The 23,125-nt window shown below is 34.6% G+C and overlaps 1 protein-coding gene across 7 annotated transcripts in view; it reads left to right on the top strand.

Moving 5' to 3' along the window:
- Pot1 (protection of telomeres 1) overlaps positions 1 to 22,476 on the top strand; it is a 58,389-nt gene extending 35,913 nt beyond the window's left edge. For 6 of the 7 annotated variants that reach the window (XM_090333241.1, XM_090333237.1, XM_090333239.1 and 3 more), the window contains 9 exons: positions 780 to 868; positions 6,053 to 6,109; positions 8,284 to 8,440; positions 10,318 to 10,523; positions 13,356 to 13,491; positions 14,221 to 14,309; positions 17,994 to 18,085; positions 18,971 to 19,076; positions 21,218 to 22,475. In XM_090333241.1, coding sequence (XP_090189367.1) covers positions 780 to 868; positions 6,053 to 6,109; positions 8,284 to 8,440; positions 10,318 to 10,523; positions 13,356 to 13,491; positions 14,221 to 14,309; positions 17,994 to 18,085; positions 18,971 to 19,076; positions 21,218 to 21,330 — 1,045 coding nt within the window. In that variant the 3' untranslated portion in view covers positions 21,331 to 22,475. Of the gene's footprint in view, positions 1 to 779; positions 869 to 6,052; positions 6,110 to 8,283; positions 8,441 to 10,317; positions 10,524 to 13,355; positions 13,492 to 14,220; positions 14,310 to 17,993; positions 18,086 to 18,970; positions 19,077 to 21,217 lie in introns of all 7 variants that reach the window. The other variant, XM_090333242.1, reaches the window with a different exon arrangement.
- Positions 22,477 to 23,125: the final 649 nt, after the last annotated feature.

Here is a 23,125-nt window from a genome sequence, read left to right as displayed (position 1 = left end):
TTAATGTCTTTGGAGTCTTCAGATAATCTAATACAAACTATAGACCATTTAGACACAAAATATTATCAACAATTTCACTGAACTAAACTTTTTTTATCTTCTTATTTATTTATTGTAATTAATAGAAGGGTTACATTATATTCACCAGATAGAAGGTGCATTACTTCACAAACATTGATACCCTTTCTCATGACATGGTCCCCATTTCCCTCCCCCACTCCCCCTGAACTTTTTTTTTTAACTGTATTTTATTGTCAGGGTAATATATAGAGAGGGGTTACAGTTATATTCATCAAATAGTGGGTGCATTACTTCTCAAACATTGATACCCCTTCCCATATTTTCGTCCCCCTTTCCCTCCCTGCACTCTTCCCAATCATCTTGTTTTTCCCCTTCCCTATTTCAAATAAACAAGTAAACAGATATACAGTATACCAGGTAACAAAGTCAGATACATTAACCACTTGAGATTAACCATGAGAGGAAAAAAGAGAAAAGAAATAACTGTACATAGTTTATTAAGAACAACAGTCACGAAGATAAACCTCTTATAACTATATCCTAGAGTTCATTTTGTTTAGTCTCATCCTATATGGCCATATGTACATAGCTTTTGAGCTATTGTTATCTTCTACTAGGAGAATCCCAGATGTGTACTAATTATTACAAATGAGAGTAACTATGGAGCCTGTGGAACTCCTGAACTTTTACGTTAGAGCTGAACTTATTCTTACTAGGTTTTGTGTTTTGAAATTTGAAATTGTATTCTTTAAATTTAGAGTTTTAGAATCCGCAGATTTGACAGCCTGTCACCATCATTCAGCATCATCTCAACCTGAATGTGAGGACAGCTTTGTAACCCTTTCAAGTAAGAACAATTTTTATTTTAACTTCCTGTGAATTATTGTAGCTTTATTAACATAATTCTCTTTTTTTTTTCTTTTTGGTCTTGAAAGGTAAACACAATTCTTAAGTATTACATAACATTTTATAAATAATGTATAGTGATCACTTGATTTATAGTGAGTGAATATATTTTTTTCTATATTCTTAAAACCTGTGTTAATTTCCAACGTAACTATTCTTGTCTACCTGAATACATGAAAATTCATATCTAAACATTTATTCCTCTAATACACAAGATTTCTTTTCTTTTTCACTTTGCCTTAGTATCTTAGTACATTCTGAGTCCTAGAGTCTACATTATGGTTCTGATCCTTTTTTTTACCAATTAAACTCCTTCCCTACTCTGATACAAAGAACCATTTCATGGTTATTTGCTCTTATTTCTATACCAAATAAGAAATGATTAGGTATTTGGGGTAACCACTTAGTAAATGCCTGCATTCGTTATTATTTAATCATAACAACAGTTTTGTATAGTATATTATTTTCTCCGTTTGGGAAGGAAATAGAGCTTTCAGTGACAGGCACTGTATAATTTTCCTATAATTACTAGCTGTTGACTGAAGCCAAAGCTATCAAATATAAATGCTTAGGCTTTCTGTCTTGAATCTCTCTATTTCCAAGCATTGGGGAAGTAGCATTTTTCTCTCTTGTTAAGGTCCCCATGTATGGTTACTTGCACTAGCAGTGGGGTTTCAATTTTGTTCAATTGATAATCATTTAGTGACAGTATAATTTGTAGTTAGTTTATAAAATCACTTTTCTCTTTTGAAAAATATTATTAATATTACAGAGTAATATTACAAAATAATGCACAATATAATACCAAATTGATTAATTTTCTCTGCCTGTTTACCCCTTTCATGTCCTAATCCTCTGAGGAAATATTAACAGTTTAGTGTGACTCCTTCAATATTGTTACATTTCTGCAGACATCTATGCCCACTAATGGAGTAGACCCAAAAGGCAATCATAATGTTGCTTTCTTTAACAGTATATTGTAGTCTGTTTCTGGTGTGATCTATATGGCTTAAGCTTATTGTTTTCATAATTTTACAGTTTCATAATAGAGCCATTCACCACTTGATAGACATTTAGGTTATTTACCTGTGTTTTGCTCTTTCAAGAGATGTCTCAATAAGCACTAAATGTATGTATTTCTATGCTCTTTTCTAGTAAAACCCATTCCTAAAAGTAGAATTGATGTGTCAACGAGTAGGGACATGTTTTACCATGTTTTAATTGATGCTGTCAGATTATTTACATAGAAGGTTACAGGAATCTCTACCCCCTTTGTCATGTAAGACAATACTCTTCTTTCCTACCCTGGAAGATGGAAGTTAATTATGTAATTTTTTAAAAGATATAGCAGGTAAAAGGTAATATGTTAATTTCTGACTTGAAAGCTTAAAATTTTTATATATTTAAAATAGCTGCTTATATTTTATATATTTAAAATAGCTGCTTATCTGTTTTTCTTTGTGTTCTTACCCATTAGCTGTTGGATTTTGGCCTTTCTGTTAGATTCTTCATCAGTTTATGGGAGACCCTGTCTGGGTTTTTTTGTTTTTGGTTTTTTTGTGTGTATGTATGTCAGTTGTGGGAATAGAACTCTGAGCCTGGATGTTGTCCCTGAGCTCTTCAACTCAAGGCTACCACCCTTACCCCTTGAGCCACAGTGCCACTTCTGATTTTCTGGTGGTTAATTGGTGATAAGAGTCTCACAGACTTTGTGCCTGGGCTGGCTTTGAACTGTGATCCTCAGATCTCCTGAGTAGCTAGGATTCCAGGTGTGAGCAACCACAACCATCTCTATGTGAATTTATACATGCTTTCTTTTATAGTTGTATTTACTACTTTTATTGCTTCTCCATAATTAGTATATCATTTACTTCACATTACATTATATACTGATTAAGTCAAGAGTTGATGAAATTGTACCATGTCAGCTTTCATTGTTCCTTCAAGTTCTCTTTCTTACCTTGGATTCTTATGATACTTAGTGATGATGCTCAAGAGGAAGGACTAGTCATACAGGAGGCTGTGTGTGATCCTCATAAAAATAACATACATCCCATGTTACTGTAAATAATAGAATACAAGCAAAACAACTGCAAAATACACTTTTCTGTGTGTGTATGTGTCAGTCCTGGGGCTAGAATACAGGCCCTGGGCACTGTCTGTTAGCTTTGGCATAAGACTATCTCTAACCAAGATTACATGGATGAGCCACCAATGCTCCTCTTCTTCCAAGGCATACTTTTGTAAGCCTTAAATTGCTCATTTGTAAATTATTACTGCAACTTATACTTCAACTTCGTTTCTGATGTCCTAAATATATTACTTATTGGACCATTGTATTACTTTTTTTAAATATTTTTATTGTAATTAATAAAAGGGTTACATGGTATTTGCCAGATAGAAGATGCATTAATTCACATACATTGATACCCTTTCACATGTCTTGGTCCCCATTACCCTCCACCCCATCTCCCCCATCTTGGTTTTCCCCCCTTCCCTATCCAATTTCAAATAACCAAATACAAATATATCTAATATGTCAGATAACAAAGAGAGATACTGTAACAATATAAGGTAACCAAGGGACAGCAAAAGAGATGAGAGATAACATAGTACAGTAAGGACAATAATCATTCATTATATTGCTTTTGTTTCAATATCCTAGAGGTCCATTCAATTAGTTTCATACTATATGGCCTTATGTATCAAGGTTTTGCTCTATTGCAAATCTCTGCTAGGAGAACCCAAGGTTTCAACTGAGTATGATGAATGAAGGAAACCATTGAGTCTAAGTCCCTTTGAGTCTGGCTTACTTCACTTAATATGATTTTTTTTCTAAATCTTTCCATTTCCTAACAAATGGGGCGATGTCATTCTTTCTGACAGCAGCATAGAATTCCATTGTGTACAAATACCACATCTTGTTGATCCACTTATCAACTGAGGGACATCTAGGTTGATTCCATATCTTTGCTATGGTGAATAATGCTGCAGTGAACATTGTTGTGCTAGTGGATTTAGTATGCCCTAGTTTCTAGATGATTGGGTAAATGCCAGGTAGTCAAATTGCTGGGTCATAGGGAAGCTCTATGTTTAGCCTTTTGAAGCACTGCCATACTGCTTTCCATAGTGGTTGAACGAGTTTGCACTCCCACCAACAGTGTAGTAATGATCCCTCCTGGCCACATCCCCTCCAGCATCTGTTGTTATTAGTTTTCCTGATCCTGGCCATTCTAACTGGAGTGAGGTGGAATCTTAGTGTTGTTTTGATTTGCATTTCTTTTATGACCAGAGATGCTGAGCATTTCTTCATGTGTCTATAGGCCATTTTTGTTTCTTCTTCAGAGAAGACTCTCTTTAAGTCTTTGGCCTATTTTTTAATGGGATGCTTGTTCCCAAGCTCCTTGAGCTGATTCAAAACTTTGGAAGGGTAGCAGGCTATAAAATTAACCCTCAAAAATCAACTGCCTTCCTCTACGCCAACAGTGAGAGGAACGAAGCAACAATCAAGAAAGCAACTCCTTTCACAATAGCCTCAAAGAAAATAAAGTACCTAGGAATTAGCTTAACTAAGAATGTAAAGGACCTTTTTGATGAAAACTTTAAAACCCTGAAAAAGGAAATTAAAGCAGAACTAAGGAAATGGAATAACCTGCCATGCTCCTGGATTGGAAGAATCAACATCGTGAAAATGACCATCTTGCCAAGGGCTATCTACAAATTCAGCACAATACCCATCAATATCCCAGTGTCATTCTTTAAAGAAATAGAAGAGGCAATCCAAAATTTCATATGGAATAATAAAAGACCCCGCGTAGCAAAAAACACTTTTTAGCAGAAAGAACAGCACTGGAAGAATTTCAATACCAAACTTTAGACTCTATTACAGAGCTGTAATTATCAAAACAGCTTGGTACTGGCACAAGAACAGGCCTGAGGACCAATGGAATAGAACTGAGGACCCAGATATTAAACCACAGACCTATGGCCACCAAATCTTTGCCAAGGGAGCCAAAAAAATAGAATGTAAGAAAGATAGCCTCTTCAACAAGTGGTGTTGGCAGAACTGGTTAAGCACCCTGCACTAGAATTAACTCCAAATGGATCAAAAACCTGGAAGTAAAAGCTGACACACTGAAAACTTTACAGGAAGGAATAGGAGATACACTAGACCTCCTTGGCACAGGTGGAAACTTTCTTAATAAGGACCAAGAATCACAACAAATCAGAGAAAGGGTGGGTGAGTGGGACTGCATTAAACTGCAGAGCTTTTGTATGGCAAAGGACATAGCTAGTAAATTAATTAGGAAGCCTACAGAGTGGGAGAAGATCTTCACCAACCATACAACAGACAAAGGCCTCATATCTAAAATATATCAACAGCTCAAAAAATTGAATCACTCCAAAACTAATCTCCAATGTTTATATATACTCTATTTAATCAATTTCTGTACTTCATTCATAATATATCACATATAAGTTTTAACCATACAGAAAGGTTAAAACAATTGGACAGAATATACTCTTGTTCCTACCACCTAAGTTTTTTTTTCCACTGTTATCTCTTCCTCTACCTCCTGTGGATATCTCTGTTCATTTTTTAAATCAGTTCTTAGTACTTTCAAAGTAAATTACAGATATTGGTAAACCTTCTAAACACTTTGTGTTTATAAGTAAGTAGCTTTCAATAATTACTTAAGATTCTTTTTAATTTTGAGGTAAAGTTACACAGTCAATGACTGTGTAAATACAAGCTCTCTATTTAATTGTATTTACTTATATGTCATTCTTTATAGCTAACAAGTATTGTCATGACTACTGTGTTTTGAAATCATGTATAAATTCTCCAGTTGTCTTCCTTTTTAATTTTCTAGATTTTGTGCACTTCCACTGAAGTGATAGAATTGTCTTCTCAATTTTTGTAATAAAGCCTATGCTTTTTAAATTAGAATTATAATGAAATACAGATTAATAGCAATATTGAACCTTTCAAAACATGAAACTTACATATCTCCACATTTTGATTTTCTTCAGTTCCCTCTGGGTGTTCATGGTTTTCAATGTCACATTAAATTTGTAATGGACTTAAATTGATGACATGTTTTCTTTTTTTATTCTGTTGCAGGTTCTGGATCTGTATCACTATATGAGGTAGAAAGATGTCAACAACTGTCTGCTACAAGTAAGCCATGTATCATTTTTGAGATAGGTACAATAAGTACAATAATGTAAATACTGAAGTTTGTTCTTCTGTTTGGCCAACCATTCCCTCCTTTTTTTTCATATAGAAGGTACATTACTTCACAAACATTGATACCCTTTCTCATGCCATGGTCCGCATTCCCCCTCCCCCTTCCACTCATGTTGTTTTCTCCCCTTCCCTATCCAATTTCAAATAACCAATTAAGCATATATCCAATATATCAGATAACAAGCTGAAATACTATAACAATATGAGATAACCAAGGAACAGCAAAAGAGATGAGAGATAATATAGTACATTAAGGACAACAATCACTCATTATATGGCTCTTGTTTCTGGAGGTCCTTTCATTTAGCATTATACTATATGGCCTTAAGTATCTAGGTTTTGCTCTATTGTAAATCTCTGCTAGGAGAGCCCAAGGTTTCTACTGATTATGACAAATGAGGGAAACCATTTCCTTTGAGTCTGGCTTACTTCACTTAATAGGATTTTTTCCTAAATATTTCCATTTCCTTACAAATGGGGCAATGTCATTCTTTCTGACAGCTGCATTAAATTCCATTGTGTACAAATACCACATCTTGTTTATCCACTCATCAACTGAGGAGCATCTGGGTTGGTTCCATATCTTTGCTATGGTAAATAGTTTTTCAATGGGCATTGTTGTGCTTGTGGATTTATTATGTCCTTGTTTCTTAACGATTGGGTAAATGCCAGGTAGTGGAATTGCTGGGTCATAGGGGAGTTCTATGTTTAGTCTTATGAGGAATTGCCATACTGCTTTCCATAGTGCCAACCAGTCCCTTCTAATGCTATATAGTGACAGATATCTATGAGAACAAAATATGAATATTTAGCTTTTATTTCTTTACGTCATCCTTCACTGGTACAAAATTCTGTCAGATATATATCTTTGTTTGAATATATATCTTAAGTCATATATCTGTAAGGTTTATAAAAAACACAATTGCACTAAGCATAGTATTAGCTTAAGGATGTGGTCATGGTTTTAATGAGTATGGTAAAGGGTTTTATAATAATAAAGGTTTTAATAAATTCACTGTATACCATTATGCACATAAAGAATCTCCTTAAGAAACACCCCAAAACCTCTTTAGCAATAATAGTATGTCAGGTACCCTCCTTCTGCTACTTCAGTATGATAACAAAAAATACTCAGCTCAATGAAGATTTGGCTGGATTGAATCTAGGTATAAAAATCTTTTTCCTGGCCATCATGCAATGGCATGAACATGTCAGAAGCAAAATGAAAGTAACTGAGTTAAGCTGAGAGTTTCCAGCAATTTTGTAACTACCCTAGTATAAACTGATTAATCTCCTTAGCTTGATTTTTATAATTAGCTTTCTATGTTTTGCCTGTTTGCCAAGCAATTGCCTGTAGAGCTTTCGTTGACTATTTTTTCCAATGTGGACTAATCCCTTCTGCCATTTCCCAAAAGTCCTCCTCCATCACTCTGTAGGAACCCATATTTCTGCTGCTTTTAGCAATGCGATTCTCTTTATACATAATAGATCAGTAAAGTCTGCTGTTTGAAAATCAGGGAGAAGAGTTTTTCTGATAAATATTATTGAGAAAATATGTTTTGCTATATTCTTTTAAGCAAATGTTAATTACAGTTTAAGCTGTTACCTAACAGATGTCCCAGAGGTCAGTTGTTTGTGTAAATATTTTAAAATATTTCACAGTTAACATTGCAATTTTTATAGTGAAAATTAATTATTATTTTTCCTAAGTTGGCTAGAAAGTCTCTGGTAGCTTCATGTAAAAATTCTTACTGCACATGTTTTTTGGCTTGGTAATGTATAGAGGGGTTACAGTTACATTCATCAGGTAGTGGGTGCATTACTTTTCACACACTGATACCTCTTCTCACTGATACCCTGTTTCCCCTCCACTTTCTCCCAGTCATGTTCTTTTTACCCTCTTACTATGTTTTTATAAGACAAATTCTTCCATGATTCATTGGGTAGATTCATTCTTCTGTATGCTTTGGGTGTGCATGAAATTAGCAGTTTACAAGGCTTAAATTAATTTAGTTTTAAAAATATATAATTAGTTTGGGAAGAGTCATAAATATACTAAGGCGCAGAGATTGATTATTTTGATTTAACCTTGGAATGTTTTATAGTACTTACAGATCATCAGTATTTGGAGAAAACACCTCTTTGTGCCATTTTAAAACAAAAAGCTCCTCAACAATATCGAATCCGAGCAAAATTGAGATCATATAAACCAAAAAGACTTTTTCAGTCTGTTAAACTTCATTGTCCCAAATGTTATTCACTGTAAGTATTTTCAAACCAAAAAAGAATTTTACATGCCACATTATTTGTATTCATGTATGTCTGTTCATGAAAATACAGTTTTAAGTCCAGAGCATGAGTAAATTATGAATTCATATGTAGTATTTTTAAAGAATGATAATAAGGTGAATGATAAGATAAAGTAAAAGTAAAAATCTTAAAGGGTAATACCCCTAGTTCAGTACTATTAAATTAAAATATATGCTATTTTCAGTTATACCCCCTTGTTAATGCTGATAATACAACTGAAAACTAAATTATAAATATATTTGGATAGTCTTATGTCATAAAAATACTCATAAACATCAACCTTTTTAAATTAATCTTATTAAAGAACCCTAAATTGTTTAATTAAATATCATTAAATCATGTTTAGACACTTAAATGTTAAATACTTAATGGCAGTTTCATGTTAAGAAACATTGTTAGAAACTCATCTGTCTAAGAAAAAAAAATATATTGTAAGTGTCATTTAAATTTTCATTACTAAGTATTTCTCAGTACCTGGAAGTATTTTTCCAAACATCAACTAATATGTGACCTTATTAATTGTGTATTTTGCTTGAAAAGTATCAAAGATTATTTGGAAGTCCTGTCCATTTTTTAATGCAAATTATTCGTCTTTCCTCTAAATATATAAAATGTTTCAGAAAATGTAGATAGTTGATGGGTGTATATATTTGTCTAACAGAATCTAAGAAGTCACTATAGTGTGCTACAATGTATAAATATATCCACATCTCCATGTCTTTGTAATTTATATATTATTGTGACTATGTACATAAAGTACATGTTTTCTTTCTACAAAATGTAATTGTAGTATTATAGTTTTGTTCTTCAAGGCTCTTTTTAAAAGCTGTGAGAATCTGGATGCCAGTGGCTCACCCCTGTGATCCTAATTATTCAGGAAGCTGAGATCTGAGGATTGCAATTCAAAGCCAGATGGGGCAGAATCTAATCTCTAATTAACCACTCAAAAATCAGAACTGGACTGTGGCTCAAGTGATAGAGTGCTAGCCTTGAGCACAAAGAGGCTCAAGGATAGTGCCCAGGCCCGGAGTTCAAGCTCCAAAACCAACAACAAAAAAAGTCAGGAAATTTGTCTCCTACCCATTTCACCTTGAAATGGTGTTTGAGATTAGTGTGTGTGTGTGTGTGTGTTTATGTACATATACATATGTGCATATGTATATATGTATAGATTTGATTTTAGATTCTTCTTGAAATATAATCAAATATTAGTTTAAGTTCTTTAAAACAGCTTTTTTAAAAGAAAGGCCAGTTTTCTTTCCAATAAATAAGGAGAGCAAGTCAGAGATTTTAGGGGATGTAATTGCACAGCTAGTTGGTAAATGAAAATGGCAAGAACCTAAACTTTTTGACTCTAAATCCTGTTACTTTTGTGCTGTGATACTTTATATGGCTATTTAAAATTAATAATTATTTCAGGAAATTGAAGTTAATGTTGTTTACAGTAATGTTGTTTACCCTATGTAAGTGAGAGTAACTGGAGTAAAGAAGAAACAGGCTTGGAAGTAGCTCTGTGGCTCAAGTGGTAAAGTGCTAACCTTGAACACAGAGAGGCTCAGGGATAGCACCCAGGCCCTGTGTTCAAGCCCCAGAACCAACAAAACCAAATAAAATAAGAAGAAACAGGCTTAAGTAACAAAGCATTGAAACTGTTAGTGGTTATTATAATTAATGATACAGATTTACTTAGACAAAATTATCAAATATATTGAATAAAATTTCGGATGGTAATTTGTAATTGGATAATTTGCTAAATTGAGGTTTCCTAAATTGAGGTTTTTCAAGATGATACTAAAGTTGTCTTCTCATACAATTATCAATGGTGTTAGGCAAGAAGTTCCACATGAAGACAGCTTAAATACGATTCTACAAGATGCTTCCACTAAAATCCCAGATACCAGACTCCACAATACATTATTATATGACTCAAAAACCTGGAGCACAGAAGACCAAGGAGGGCGAAAAGTAGCTGTGCACTTTGTGAAAAATGATGGTATTCTTCCTCTGTCAAATGATTGTCTCATTTTAATTGAAGGTAGGATATTTGGTATTTTTTTGTTGATTTGTTTTACAATACTACTTATACATCCTTAGGTGTATAAGGGCCAGGAGTTTGGCCTAATGGTACAGTGCTTGCCTAGCATGCACAAAGACCCAGGTTTGATTCCTCAGAACCACTTACATAGGAAAGCTGTAAGTGATGCTGTGGCTCAAGTGGTAGAGCTCTAGCCTTGAGGAAAGCCCAGGACAGTGCTCAGGCCCTGAGTTCAGTCCCCAGGGCTGACCACCCCCCCCAAAAAAAAATTACTGTTCATAATATTTTACAGACAACCTAGTTTAGAGAAAGCAAAAATACTTTTAATATAGATATCCCAAGATAGAATATATTGTCATCTGTATTTAAGTGCACACACATGCATTTTCAAATAATACAGTAAATAATCTTAAACTCACATTTATGTTTGTTCCTCTTGTTGGATTCTGTCTTGTGGTCTTACCAGTTCCAAGATGATGTAGTTGAGTGGCAGCTGGCTGCAAAGCTGATTTCTACTTCAGCAGTTGTATTGGCCTCTGGATGTCACTGTTGTTTCATACAAATAGCATGAAATTCATCTTACTGGAAACTAGAAACCTGACCATATGAAACAAGTAATGAAAGCATGACAAATATTAAAAAGAAATACATTTTGCTATATTTTGCAATTCTCTTTCATTTTGAAATTTTTTGTAGAACATTTTTTACATGTGCCATATAATTTTCTCATGTCAGATTTAATGATTCAATATTTTCCTTGAGGCTTTTTCTTTAGCTGTCTAATTTGCATTAGAGAAATACTTTGCTTAATTTAATCAATATACTTATCTTTATTATAAAGTATTACCATTCTATTGCTGACATTTCTTTCTCATAGAAGTAATACATAGTAATAATATGTGAAAAACACATATATTTGAACAATTAGAATAGTTCCTTTTTTGGGGGGGAGGGGTGGGAGGTCATGTTCTTGAACTCTTTGCCTGGACACGGTCCCTAAGCTCTTCAGCTCGAGGATACCACCCAACCGCTTGAGCCACAGTGCCACTTCCGATTTTCTAGTGATTAATTGGAGATAAAGAGTCTCACTTTCTATATGCTTAATTGGTTATTTTAAGTAGGAGAGGGAAGGGTGGGAATCAAGATGAGCAGGGGGGGAGGGGAGGGAGGGAAAGGAAGGAAGGCAACCATGACATGAGAAAGGATATCAATATTTGTGAAATAATGTACCTTCTATCTGGTGAATATAATGTAACCCTTCTATTAATTACAATAAAAAATATATGGGGGCCAGGAGTTTGGCCTAGTGGTAGAGTGCTTTGCCTAGCATGCACAAAGACCCAGGTTCGATTCTTCGCTACCACATATATAGAAAAAAGCTGGAAGTGGTGCTGAGGCTCAAGTGCTAGAGCTCTAGCCTTGAGGAAATCCAAGGACAGTGCTCAGGAGCTGAGCTCAAGCCCAGGACTGACCAAAAAAAAAATATGGAAAAAATTTCCATTGAAAAAAAAGTCTCATTTTCTTTAGTGCCTGACTGCCTTTGAACCGTGATCCTCAGATCTCAGCCTCCTGAGTAGCTAGGATTACAAGTGTGAGCCATCGTGCCCAGCAATAGTTCCAATTTTTATGAACTGTTTTTTCTTTAAGTGCCAGAATTTACAGATTGCTAGAAACTACTCTAATTAATATCTTTGTGTTTGCTTTTAGCCATTGCAACAAATACTGCTTTCCCATTATGTAGTAAAGTTATCTTAGTGTGTGTGTGTGTGTGTGAAAGAGACTCCTATATATATATGACTCCTATATATATTAATTTACATATATATAGGAGTCTTTTGTTCCTTTACCTTACCAACATATGTTAGCACTTTAAGAAACATAAATATTGCCTGTGATTTTTTTTAGATAAATAGCCAGTATGTTGGATGTATATACTTATAAAGAAATTTATAAAGTTATTCTTCAGGATAGGTTGACATTCTGAAAAGAGAGCTACAGAGACAGGATTTTTTTTTACTTCCATCTATATTTTTTACATTTTTTTGCATATTATATATGTGTATTTCTTATTACTTCATTGATTTGTTTATGAGATTATAAGCTCCTTAAAGATAGGATACATTATCTTTTATTTTTATCTATGTATCCTTAGTATCTAAAAAAGTGCCTAGCATGTACTTGGTTCTCAATAAATATTTCCTGAATAAATAAACATGTTTAGAGTAATAACTTTAGAGGGTTTTCAATTAAAAGTCAATGTGAGTTTATATTAATGTTCTAAGCATAAGAAAAATCTTCATGGCCTTATCTATTACTATGACTTTGTAGACTGAGCATTCAAAGGTATGTTCCATGAAGAATTGATGAGCTGACTTTCGTTAAAATAGGACCTTCAGGGCAGAAACATATACCTTTCAAGAGATCACAGACAGTGCACAGTTTGGAAAAAAATATTTGCAAAAGACATAACATATAGCCAGGAATACCTCTGTTGCAGGATGGCCAAATTGCAGTTGGAAAGTAGCCCAGGCAAAAAGATCACATGACCTAGAATGTGCCTATAATACCAGGGACAGAAGAGGTTTAGGTGGATCACAGTTCAGGGCCAGCCCCTGAAAAGTGAAAAGACACTATCCAAAAAACCAATGAAAGCAGAAAGAACTACTACATTATTCATATGGTAGAGCACCTGCCCTGAAACTCTGAAATTTCTTAGCAGTCACTTCAATGTTTACTTTGCCATGTCTTAATAGGTAACTGAATCTCGCTGGCATTATATTTGTACTACTATTTCTTTTCATCTTTTTTATTTCTTATCACCTTTTTTAATAGGTGGAACACTTGGTGAAATCTTTAAACTCTCCAGCAAGTTTCACAGTGTAATTCCTGTGAGATCTGGCCAGGAAGACCTGGAACTCCTTGACCTCTCAGTACCATTTCTGATACAAGGAAATGTGTACTACTATGGGTATGTTTCCAATTTGGAGAATTTCTGAAATTAAAACCTAAAATTCTATTATTTATTTATTTATTTATTTATTTATTTATTTATTTATTTATTTATTTATTTATTGCCAGTGCTGGGGCTTGAACTTAGTGCCGGGAACTGTCCTTGGGCTTTCTCCAGGCTAGCGTTCTACCACTTGAGCCATAGCACCACTTCTAGCTTTTTCTGTGTTTGTGGTACTAGCAATTGAACCTGGAGCTTCATGCATGCTAGGCAAGCATTCTACCCACTAGGCCACACTCCCAGCCCAAATTCCCAAGTTAGAATGGTCTGACTTCTGACTCTTTGACTTGATATGGTAAGAAAGTGATAGGGGTTCAATTGGAAACTTACTCTAAATTTTTATCTTTTCCATATTGAGTGATAAACAGTATATTACTCTCACATAAGTCAGCGGGGCTGAACTAGACACAGACCCTTGCTCTGTCCTCCTTTCTTGATACTCCCCCTCTGGACTGACATTTTCCTGGTTAATCAGAGATAGGGTCTAGAAGACTGTTTTGCCTGCGCTGGCTCTGAGCCTCTATCCTTTAGATATCACTCTCTGTAATAGCTAAGGGAACAAGTGTGAGCCACCAGTACCCAAGTACAGTAATAACAATAATAACTTATGTGCTGAAGCAACCAAAAAACACTATAATAATGAAATTATATCATCTTCAATATTATGTTTCCTTTTATTAATTTCAGATGTAAAAACTGTTCTTGTTTGCGGACAATACAAAATCTAAATTCCCTTGCCAATAAAACATCATGGATTCCTTATTCTGTGGCTGAAGGTTAGCCAAATTTCAATTTATTGCAATTTTATATGATGTAAGACTTAGCTACTTCAACTTTTTGTAAATGAAACTATTTTAACAAACTGATGTATTTAAAATACTTGCAAAATCACTTCTATATCGTACTTGTAGTAATAATGTATATTTTAATATTCAGTAACTTATTTTCATTGATCATTATACAAATTCTCTTTAAGGTACAGGATACTAGTAACATTATTAAGCAGTATGTTCTCTTAATATTAAGACAGTTCATATTTAGGCATAAGTATTTAGGTAGAATGTCCCACATTTTGCTTACTATAAGACTTAAAGGACATGTGTTTCCTCTCTATAAAATGAACAGGCTTTGTTCACTGACATACTTGTTATCTTTCATTGAACCTTTGGTTCTCTAAGTAAGCACTCTCCTCCTTTCCCTTGATACTTTTCCTATATTCTTTGAAATTTTTTTCCCAGTAACATTTCACTCTGTTAATGTTCTCCCAACAGTTGCATTCAGAACTTGAGATATACTAGTTAGTTGATTTAATAAAAAAATGACTAATTCCCTAACATTGGAAACCCAGCTTCATTCTACTAGACTGAAATGTTATTGTATAAATATTTACTTGTATTCTTCCTTTTATGTGTAGCTGTATGATCCTGCTATTTTATATTTTGTTTGTGGTACAGTGAACTCTCATGTTATTTTCACATGAATAATAGAATAATAGAATCTATAATAGAATTTTCTTGTCTGTGTGGTTCCCTAGAAAGGAATTTAAGTTCATTCTTCTTGATTTTAGTTTAGTTCTAACATTTTAGGACACATTGAAGGCTAATAATTTCTATTTCTAATTTCTATTAGCAGTATTAAATGCTTAAGTTCGAGCTTCTTGTTTACATATCTTCTTAGTACTGATGGAATATAGGTTCTGTACCTAAAAGTTGTGATAGCATTCTGTAAACAATTTTTAGTTTTCTGCATGTAGCTGCCCAGTTTTCCTAACACCAATAATTGAAGAGTCTGTGTTTATTTCACTGTATATCTCTGGCTCTTCTGTCAAACACTGTAGGTATGTGGTTTTATTTCTGGATCTTCTAGTCTGTGCCATTGATCTTCTGGTCTATTTTTGTTCCAGTGCCAAGCTGTTTTTGTTATTATGGCTCTATAGTAGAGTTCGAAGTCTGGTATTGTAATATCACCTGCATTGCTCTTTTTGGCTATAATTGCTTTAGCTATTCTTGCTCTTTTGTTCCATATGAATCTTTGGATTACCCCTTCTATTTCAGTAAAGAATAAAGAACGTCCTTGGGATTTTGGTGGGGATTGCATTGAATTTGTATATCAATTTTGTCAGTATGGCCATTTTCACTATGTTGGTTCTCCATATCCATGAGCATGGGACATCTTTCCATTTCCTGGTATCCTATTTAATTTCTTTCCTTAGGCTTTTATAGTTCTCGTTAAATAATTCCTTTACAGCCTTGGTTAGGTTAATTCCTAAGCATTTTATTCTACTGGGGACTATTGCAAATGGGATCATTTTCGTAATTTCTCCTTCTGTTTGTATATTGTTGGCATACAGAAAAGCTACTGACTTTTGAAGATTGATTTTATATCTTGTCACATTGCCATGATTTATTAATTCTAGGAGTTTGGGAGTGGAATTTAATAGGTCATTAAATCATGTCATCTGTGAATAGGGATAGTTTAATTTCTTCCTTCCCTATGTGGTATTTATTATTTTTTAAAGATATCATTAGTTTGAATAGACAAACATGCCAGAATCTAGGCTTTGCTAATTTAGTAAGAAGAAGAATAAACAATCAGAGATGCTAAATCCCATAAGACTACCAAGGTTCAGATGATCACTCACAAGCATTAACTCACAATGGATCAAAGACCTCAATATCAGACCTGAAACCCTGAAACTGCTACATAATAGAGTAGGAAAGACACTGGAACTCATAGGCACAGGCAAAACCTTCTTGAACAGAGTCCCAACTGCATAGGGGCATAGCTACTAAAGTAGAAAGACAGCCAACCAACTGGGAAAAGATATTTACCAATAATACATCAGACAAATACATAATATCCAATATCTACAGGGAGCTCAAGAAACTAATCCCCCCCAAGCCCAACAAATCAGTCATGAAATGGGGAAGGAAACTAAGAAAGAAAGATCTTTTGAAAGAAGAGGTTAAAATGGCAAAGAAACATGAGAAAATGCTCATCATCCATGATCATAAAGGAAATACAAATAAAAACAACCTTAAGATACCAACTTGCCTCAATTAGAATAGCCAATATTCTGAACTCAGACAATGACAAATGCTGGCAGGGTAGTGGAGAAAGAGGAACCTTACTGCACTGCTGGTGGGTATGTAAACTAGTACAACCACTCTGGCAGGCAGTTTGGAGGTTTCTTAAAGAACTGAAAATAGACCTTCCCTATGATCCCACCGTACCATTCCTGGGCATCTACCCTGAGCATCATAACCCAGGATATGATAAGGACATCTGCACAGCCATGTTCATTGCTGCACTATTCACAATGGCCAACCAATGGAAACCACCCAGATGCCCCACTACAGGTGAATGGATACAAGAAAATATGGTACATAAATTCTACATAGCCACCAGACAAGATAAAATAATGACATTTGCTGGGAAGTGGATGAAACTAGAGCAAATCATGTTGAGTGAGATAAATCAAGACCAAAGGAACAAAGGCGCATGGTCTCCTTGATAAGTGGATACCAAAGAGTACAAGAGCGATGACTCAAGGCCACTGACATGATCTTGTAGATATCAACATAACTACTTAGACATAAAAATCTAAGATGGGATATATACGTCTATAGACATATAGATCAATATGTATCTGTGACATACAAACTCTCAGCTTAATTTTAATTATGTTCTAAAATTTATGTGCCAGTGATTGCGTATAGAGATTCCCTTGAATACTTGTTTGTTAAACATGACATTTGAAATATGATGTAAAAAAATCAATGTTAAGGGGGCCGGGAGTTTGATCTACTGGTACAATGCTTGCCTAGCATGCGCAAAGGCCCAGGTTCGATTCCTCAGTACCACATACATAAAAAAAAAAAAGTAGAAGAAGAAGAAGGAAGAAGGAAGAAGAAGAAGAAGAAGAAGAAAGAAGAGGAGGAGGTGCTAGAGCTCTGGCCTTGAGAAATTCCAAGGACAGTGCTCAGGCACTGAGCTCAAGCCCAGGACTTGCAAAAATCAGTGTTAATAAAATCTTTTAAATTAAAAAATAATGATAAATTAATGATAAATACACTTAAACCACAAAGGGAGAGACACGATATATTAAACCATGTGCTAGTTTCTTTTTTAAACATCCTGATACTTTAATCTTTCATAAGATTGCCATTCAATCGAATTATATTTTATGAGTCAGTTTATGGTTCATATAAATATATATTAGTATCCAAAGAAAACCTGATTATTTATATCATGAGGCATTGCCCCTATATAAAGACAGTAGATGTTCCAATATGAATTTGCTAAGTGAATTTCTTAAGTTGATAATGAAAAAAGTCATGGATGACTTTTCTTGATATATTACATTTCTTTTTTTTTTTTAATTTTCCAGGTAATAATAAAGTTAGCCAATTTTAACATTACCATGATAATTCAGGTTGGTTCTTTGTTTTCTTTATTAGCCCTGGGTGTTGTACCCCTGGAGTATGTGTTTGTTATGACATTTACTCTTGATGATGGAACAGGTGTGTTGGAAGCTTTTCTCATGGATTCTGTAAGTAACAGTTTCCTAAATGTAAAAAGGTCATATTCTTAATATTTTTTGTTATCTGATAATTTATTGTTCATTTAGGATGAGTTTGTTCTACTGGCTTCCCTTTTATGAAATTACTTGGAAGATGCTAAATCTATTTCAGATAAACTTAGCATGTTTCTTACTCTGAATGCTCCTGCACCTGCTGTGAGTTCTATGCCTTAGAAAGTATGCAAAGAGGGGTCGGGAGTTTGGCCTAGTGGTAGAGTGCTTGCCTAGCATGCACAAAGACCCGGGTTCAATTCCTCGGTACCACATACGTAGCAAAAAGCCAGAAGAGGTGCTGTGGCTCAAGTGGTAGAGTGCTAGCCTTGAGAAAATCCAGGGACAGTGTTCAAGCCCTGAGCCGAAGCCCAGGACTGGAAAAAAAAAATATGCAAAGAAAATAAGATGTAGTTTGGTACATAAAATAATGTCAGTACGAAGAAGGGTTCTTCTGAGGCTTTGACTTCCTTTTTGTTATTACTGTGCAGGCATTCATGAATTACGTAGATAATAATACAGTGCATGCCACAGCTCTTTATTTCCAAAAAGGACTTACTGAGGCTTTGTCATGTGTTATCTTTATGATAGGAGTTCATTGAAAGCAGGCAAGGAAAGAAAACTAAATAAATGCATACTGTATGGTATATATCAAGTCAAAGACTTAAGCATGACTTTAGACGTAAGTGTACATCAAAGCTGTTTTAGGGTTCAAAGTAGTAAATTATTTTATATTTCAGACTTGCACTCTGGTGTATGAATCCTTCAATCTTACTTTCACAAAATACGTCATGTTGAAGTACTTTATTATGGTTTTAGAAAGATTAAGTTTACTAATTCCATTTCCTTCATATCTTTTTCAAGGATAAATTTTTCCAGATTTCAGCATCAGAGATCCTAAATGATGATGACCTTCAGAGAAGTTTGGGTATGATTATGAATATGCTTTGTCCTCCAGGGACAAAAATTGGTAGGCAATAATATTTCAGCTGTTCTCATGTCATTTTCTTGAAGTAGCACTTAGCACCTATCTAATCTCTTTACTTTAGAAACTGATTTTTTTTTTTTTTGGCCAGTCCTGGGGCTTGAACTCCTGGCCTGGGCCCTGTCTTAGTCTTTCTCAAAGCTAGTATTCTACTACTGTAGCCACAGTATGTATGTGGTATTGAGGTATCTTACCCAGGTCTTCATGCATGCTAAGCAAGCATTCTACCATTAGGCCAAACTCTGGGCCCTAGAATTTGAAATTTTAACATCCATTTTGTCAAGTAGGCAGCAGTACCTATGATACATACCAATTATGAAGCAGAAATGAATAAAAGGAGTTTGCAGTATCTTGAAATAAATGGAGAGGTAGTTTTGGTCACAAGCACATTTAACATTGATTTTATACATACAAACATTTGTTGACATTATACCAAGAAGAGATGGCATTTTGACAATCATTTTCTCAATTAAACTCCATCTGCCTAGCTTAATTTACTATCTGTAGCTTTACAAATGTTTATATTTTATAAACTTCAATCTTCTTCTTCTTCCTCTTCCTCTTCCTCCTCCTCTTCTTCTCCTCCTCCTCCTCCTCCTCCTCCTCCTCCTCCTCCTCCTCCTCCTTCTTCTTCTTCTTCTTCTTCTTCTTCTTCTTCTCCCTCTCCTTCTCCTTCTCCTTCTATTTATTTATTTATTTATTGTAATGTTTATTCTTTTTCTATTTCTACATATCTTCCTATGAATTTGTACAGATGGCCATATTGCAGTACCAAAATTATAGTTTTTGTTCATCTGTGTCAAAATTTAACAAAACTTAACAAGATTTAACAAAAGTTATCTTGTTTTTAAGTTTTGATTTCAATGTTCTATTTGAATTATTTAGGTAGGTTTTGAGGAATAAAAACTCTCACTGAGCCTGGTAGCTTTTGCCATGTCCTGCCAAATGGTTTTGAAACAAAAGCCATATAACGAATGATTGCTGTCCTTAAGGTGCTATGTTATCTCTCATCTCTTTTGCTCTTCCTTTGTTATCTCATATTGTCACAATATCTCACTTTGTTATCTGATATATTGGATACATTTGTATTTGGTTACTTGAAATTGGACAGGGAAGGGGGGAAAACCAAGAGAGGGGGTTGGGGGGAGGGTAATGGGGACCAAGGCATGTGGAAGGGTATCAGTGTATGTGAATTAATGCACCTTCTATCTGGCAAATATCATGTAACCCTTTTATTAAATACAATAAAAAAATATTAAAAAATAAAAAAATTAAATTAAAAAATAAAAAATAAAAATATTTCCCATAAAGTGAAAGGTATCATAACTTTCCTCACAGGATACTAGTAAGCAAATTGACATTTGTTAAATGTTCTGAATAATGTCTGGTCTGTGAGGATTTATACCTTTCACTTTATGAGGTAAATCCAAATCCCTCTTTCTTACGAGGCATATTATAATACAACCATCCTATTGGGTAATTTGTCATATTCTATCCTATGAGCTAGGTTTTAACAGAGTTACACTACAGAACAGGCTGCACCTTCATTCTCTGCTTCTATCTGATAATGCTGAAAAAAAAATGAGTCACATAGCTGGGTGCTGGTGGCTCACACATAAAAATGTTTAAAAAAAATTCATATTTCTATAGTTCATGTGGGAGAGTATCTTTACTCTTGCCAAAATTGAGGACTCTAACAAAGGCCTTTTAGACTTGAAGAAAAGGAAAAAAAATCTTCTGGAAATACATATATAGGTATATTGTGGGGAAAAAAAAGAAAAAAAAAACAACAATGTTTGGGTGTAGCATCTGTGGTTGCTAGCATTGCTCAGTATACTTGGTACCTGCTGGGATGTCCAGCTGGCATGGCATCGGGCTCAAGCTGATTAAAAGTTCTGGTTCAGTTGTTTTTCAATCATTTAGGAGAAAGAAAGAAAACAAAAAGCAAGAAATCAATAAGTAGTCATCAATGGGTAGCATATAAATTATTGATGAGGTCATTTAGTACCTTTGCTGTCAAGTATTTAATCACTTTTGCATTCTGGGGGAAAGAATTCAAATCTGTGGAGTTATTTGTAAAACTAAAGGCTTTACTGGCTAAATAGCATTTTCTTTTCTATTTGTAGATGCATATCCATGGTTAGAATGCTTTATCAAGTCATATAACGTCATAAATGGAAAGGAGCAGCAAATTTACTATCAAATTTTTGATACCACAGTTGCAGAAGATCTTATCTAATATTGCCATTGAGTTTAGTAACTGTAAAATATTGTAATTTTTGAAGGTGGCACTATTTTGTGTGAAATTCCTGTAAAACAAAGAATAATGTCAGATGTTTGTAAAAGATCAATCACATTTTCATGACTCTTCTAGATTTTTTTTAAACAACTAGACATTGTGTTACATAAATAGTGCTTTCTTACAAATATGTGAAAAATATTTTGGCAGCTCAATATGTCCAGCATGTTAATGTCCAGACACATAAAAGAAAAATGCATTAGATTAATAAAGACTGTGCTGTGTGTTCACTTGCTTTCTTCAGTCATCTCAGGAAAGCTGTTTGTCACTGTTGACAAAACATTCTTTGGACTTTTCCATGTCTCCATCTATGTCTTCTGCTGTCTCTGATTGGACTTCTTTCCGGGCCTTGAGTTTTATGTCAGCAATGTTTATGTAAATGTGTAAAAGGCATTAGTAAATAGCCTTACCTTGAAACTCTCAGCCCTTATTGGTAAATAGAGCCTGCTTATTTTGTTTATATAAAGAGGGATCTGATTAAGCAAGTTCTGCTTAAAAAAGCAACTGTCTGATGCAAAAAGATAAATTATTTAAGTAGATACACTGAATTGTTGGTATTGTTTGTTCATTTGGTTGGTTATCAGGCAGTTGTTGGTATTGTTTTAAGGTAAATCTGTTTCTTTTGACCTGCTTTAATTGTATTCTGTGCATTATAATAAAGTGATTAGGCTTAGGATATTAGTAACTTATCTTCACTAATTGTTTTCTATAAGATGTATCTATATTGCAGATCTTGGCTAATTAACTGAGATATAACTCAGAATAGTCTGCTTTTTACTTGACAGTGTTTGTCCAATTTAAAATCATGTATGTTCAGTTGTATACAAACATCCTTATGTTGTATATGTATATAAATTTGTATATTGATAAAACTGAGAAGCTAAGCACAGGTGGCTCATGCCTATAATCCTGACTACTCACAAGGCTGAGATCTGAGACTCCCAGTTCAAAGACAGCCTAGGCAAGAAAGTATATAAATGGTGCTGTTACTCAAAAGGTAGGGCTGTAGCTTTGAGCTGAACAGCTCAGGGCCAATTCCCAGGCCCAGAGTTCAAGTCCTACAACTGACGGAAGAGAGAGAGAGAGAGAGAGAGAGAGAGAGAGAGAGAGAGAGAGAGAGAGAGAGAGAGAGAGAGAGAGAGAGAGAGAGAGAGAGAGAGAGAGAGAGAGAGTATGAAACTTTTATCTCCAACTGACGGAAAAGAGAGAGAGAGAGAGAGTGTATGAAACTTTTATCTCCAACTGACGGAAAAGAGAGAGAGAGAGAGAGAGAGAGTGAGTGTATGAAACTTTTATCTCCAATTAAGTACCAAAAAAGCTGGAAGTGGAGCTGTGGCTCAAGTGGTAGAGTGCTTGAGCATAAAGGCTCAGGTACTGCACCCAGGTTCTGAGTTCAAGCCTCAGAACCATTACAAATAAAAACAAACAAACAAAAAAACCTGAGAAAAAAAGAACTTCCCAGTTTATTAGAGAAGAATAATTAAATACCTGCTTTTCCTTGTTTCTTTTATTTGCCATACATTGACTGACATAGTGAGAGTTAAGGCAGACAGTGTAGATACAATGATTGGAAGCTCTAATTTAGAGAGCCCTGGGCATTCAGGGTTCTAACTAGGGTAGACCCTGTATCTTACCTAATTGTTCCTCTCAGGACCCAGCAGGACCCTGCTCATTGCTCAAATTCATCCAATCATGAATTCATGACTAACTGTGCCTCTCAACCTGGCTTTGAGAA

Source organism: Megascapheus bottae, chromosome 5 (genome assembly GCF_031878675.1).
Source record: "Megascapheus bottae isolate mThoBot1 chromosome 5, mThoBot2.hap1, whole genome shotgun sequence".
Taxonomy (NCBI): Eukaryota; Metazoa; Chordata; class Mammalia; order Rodentia; family Geomyidae; genus Megascapheus; species Megascapheus bottae.
Note: the sequence above shows the minus strand (reverse complement) of the source record. Positions and strands in the feature narration are given on the sequence as shown.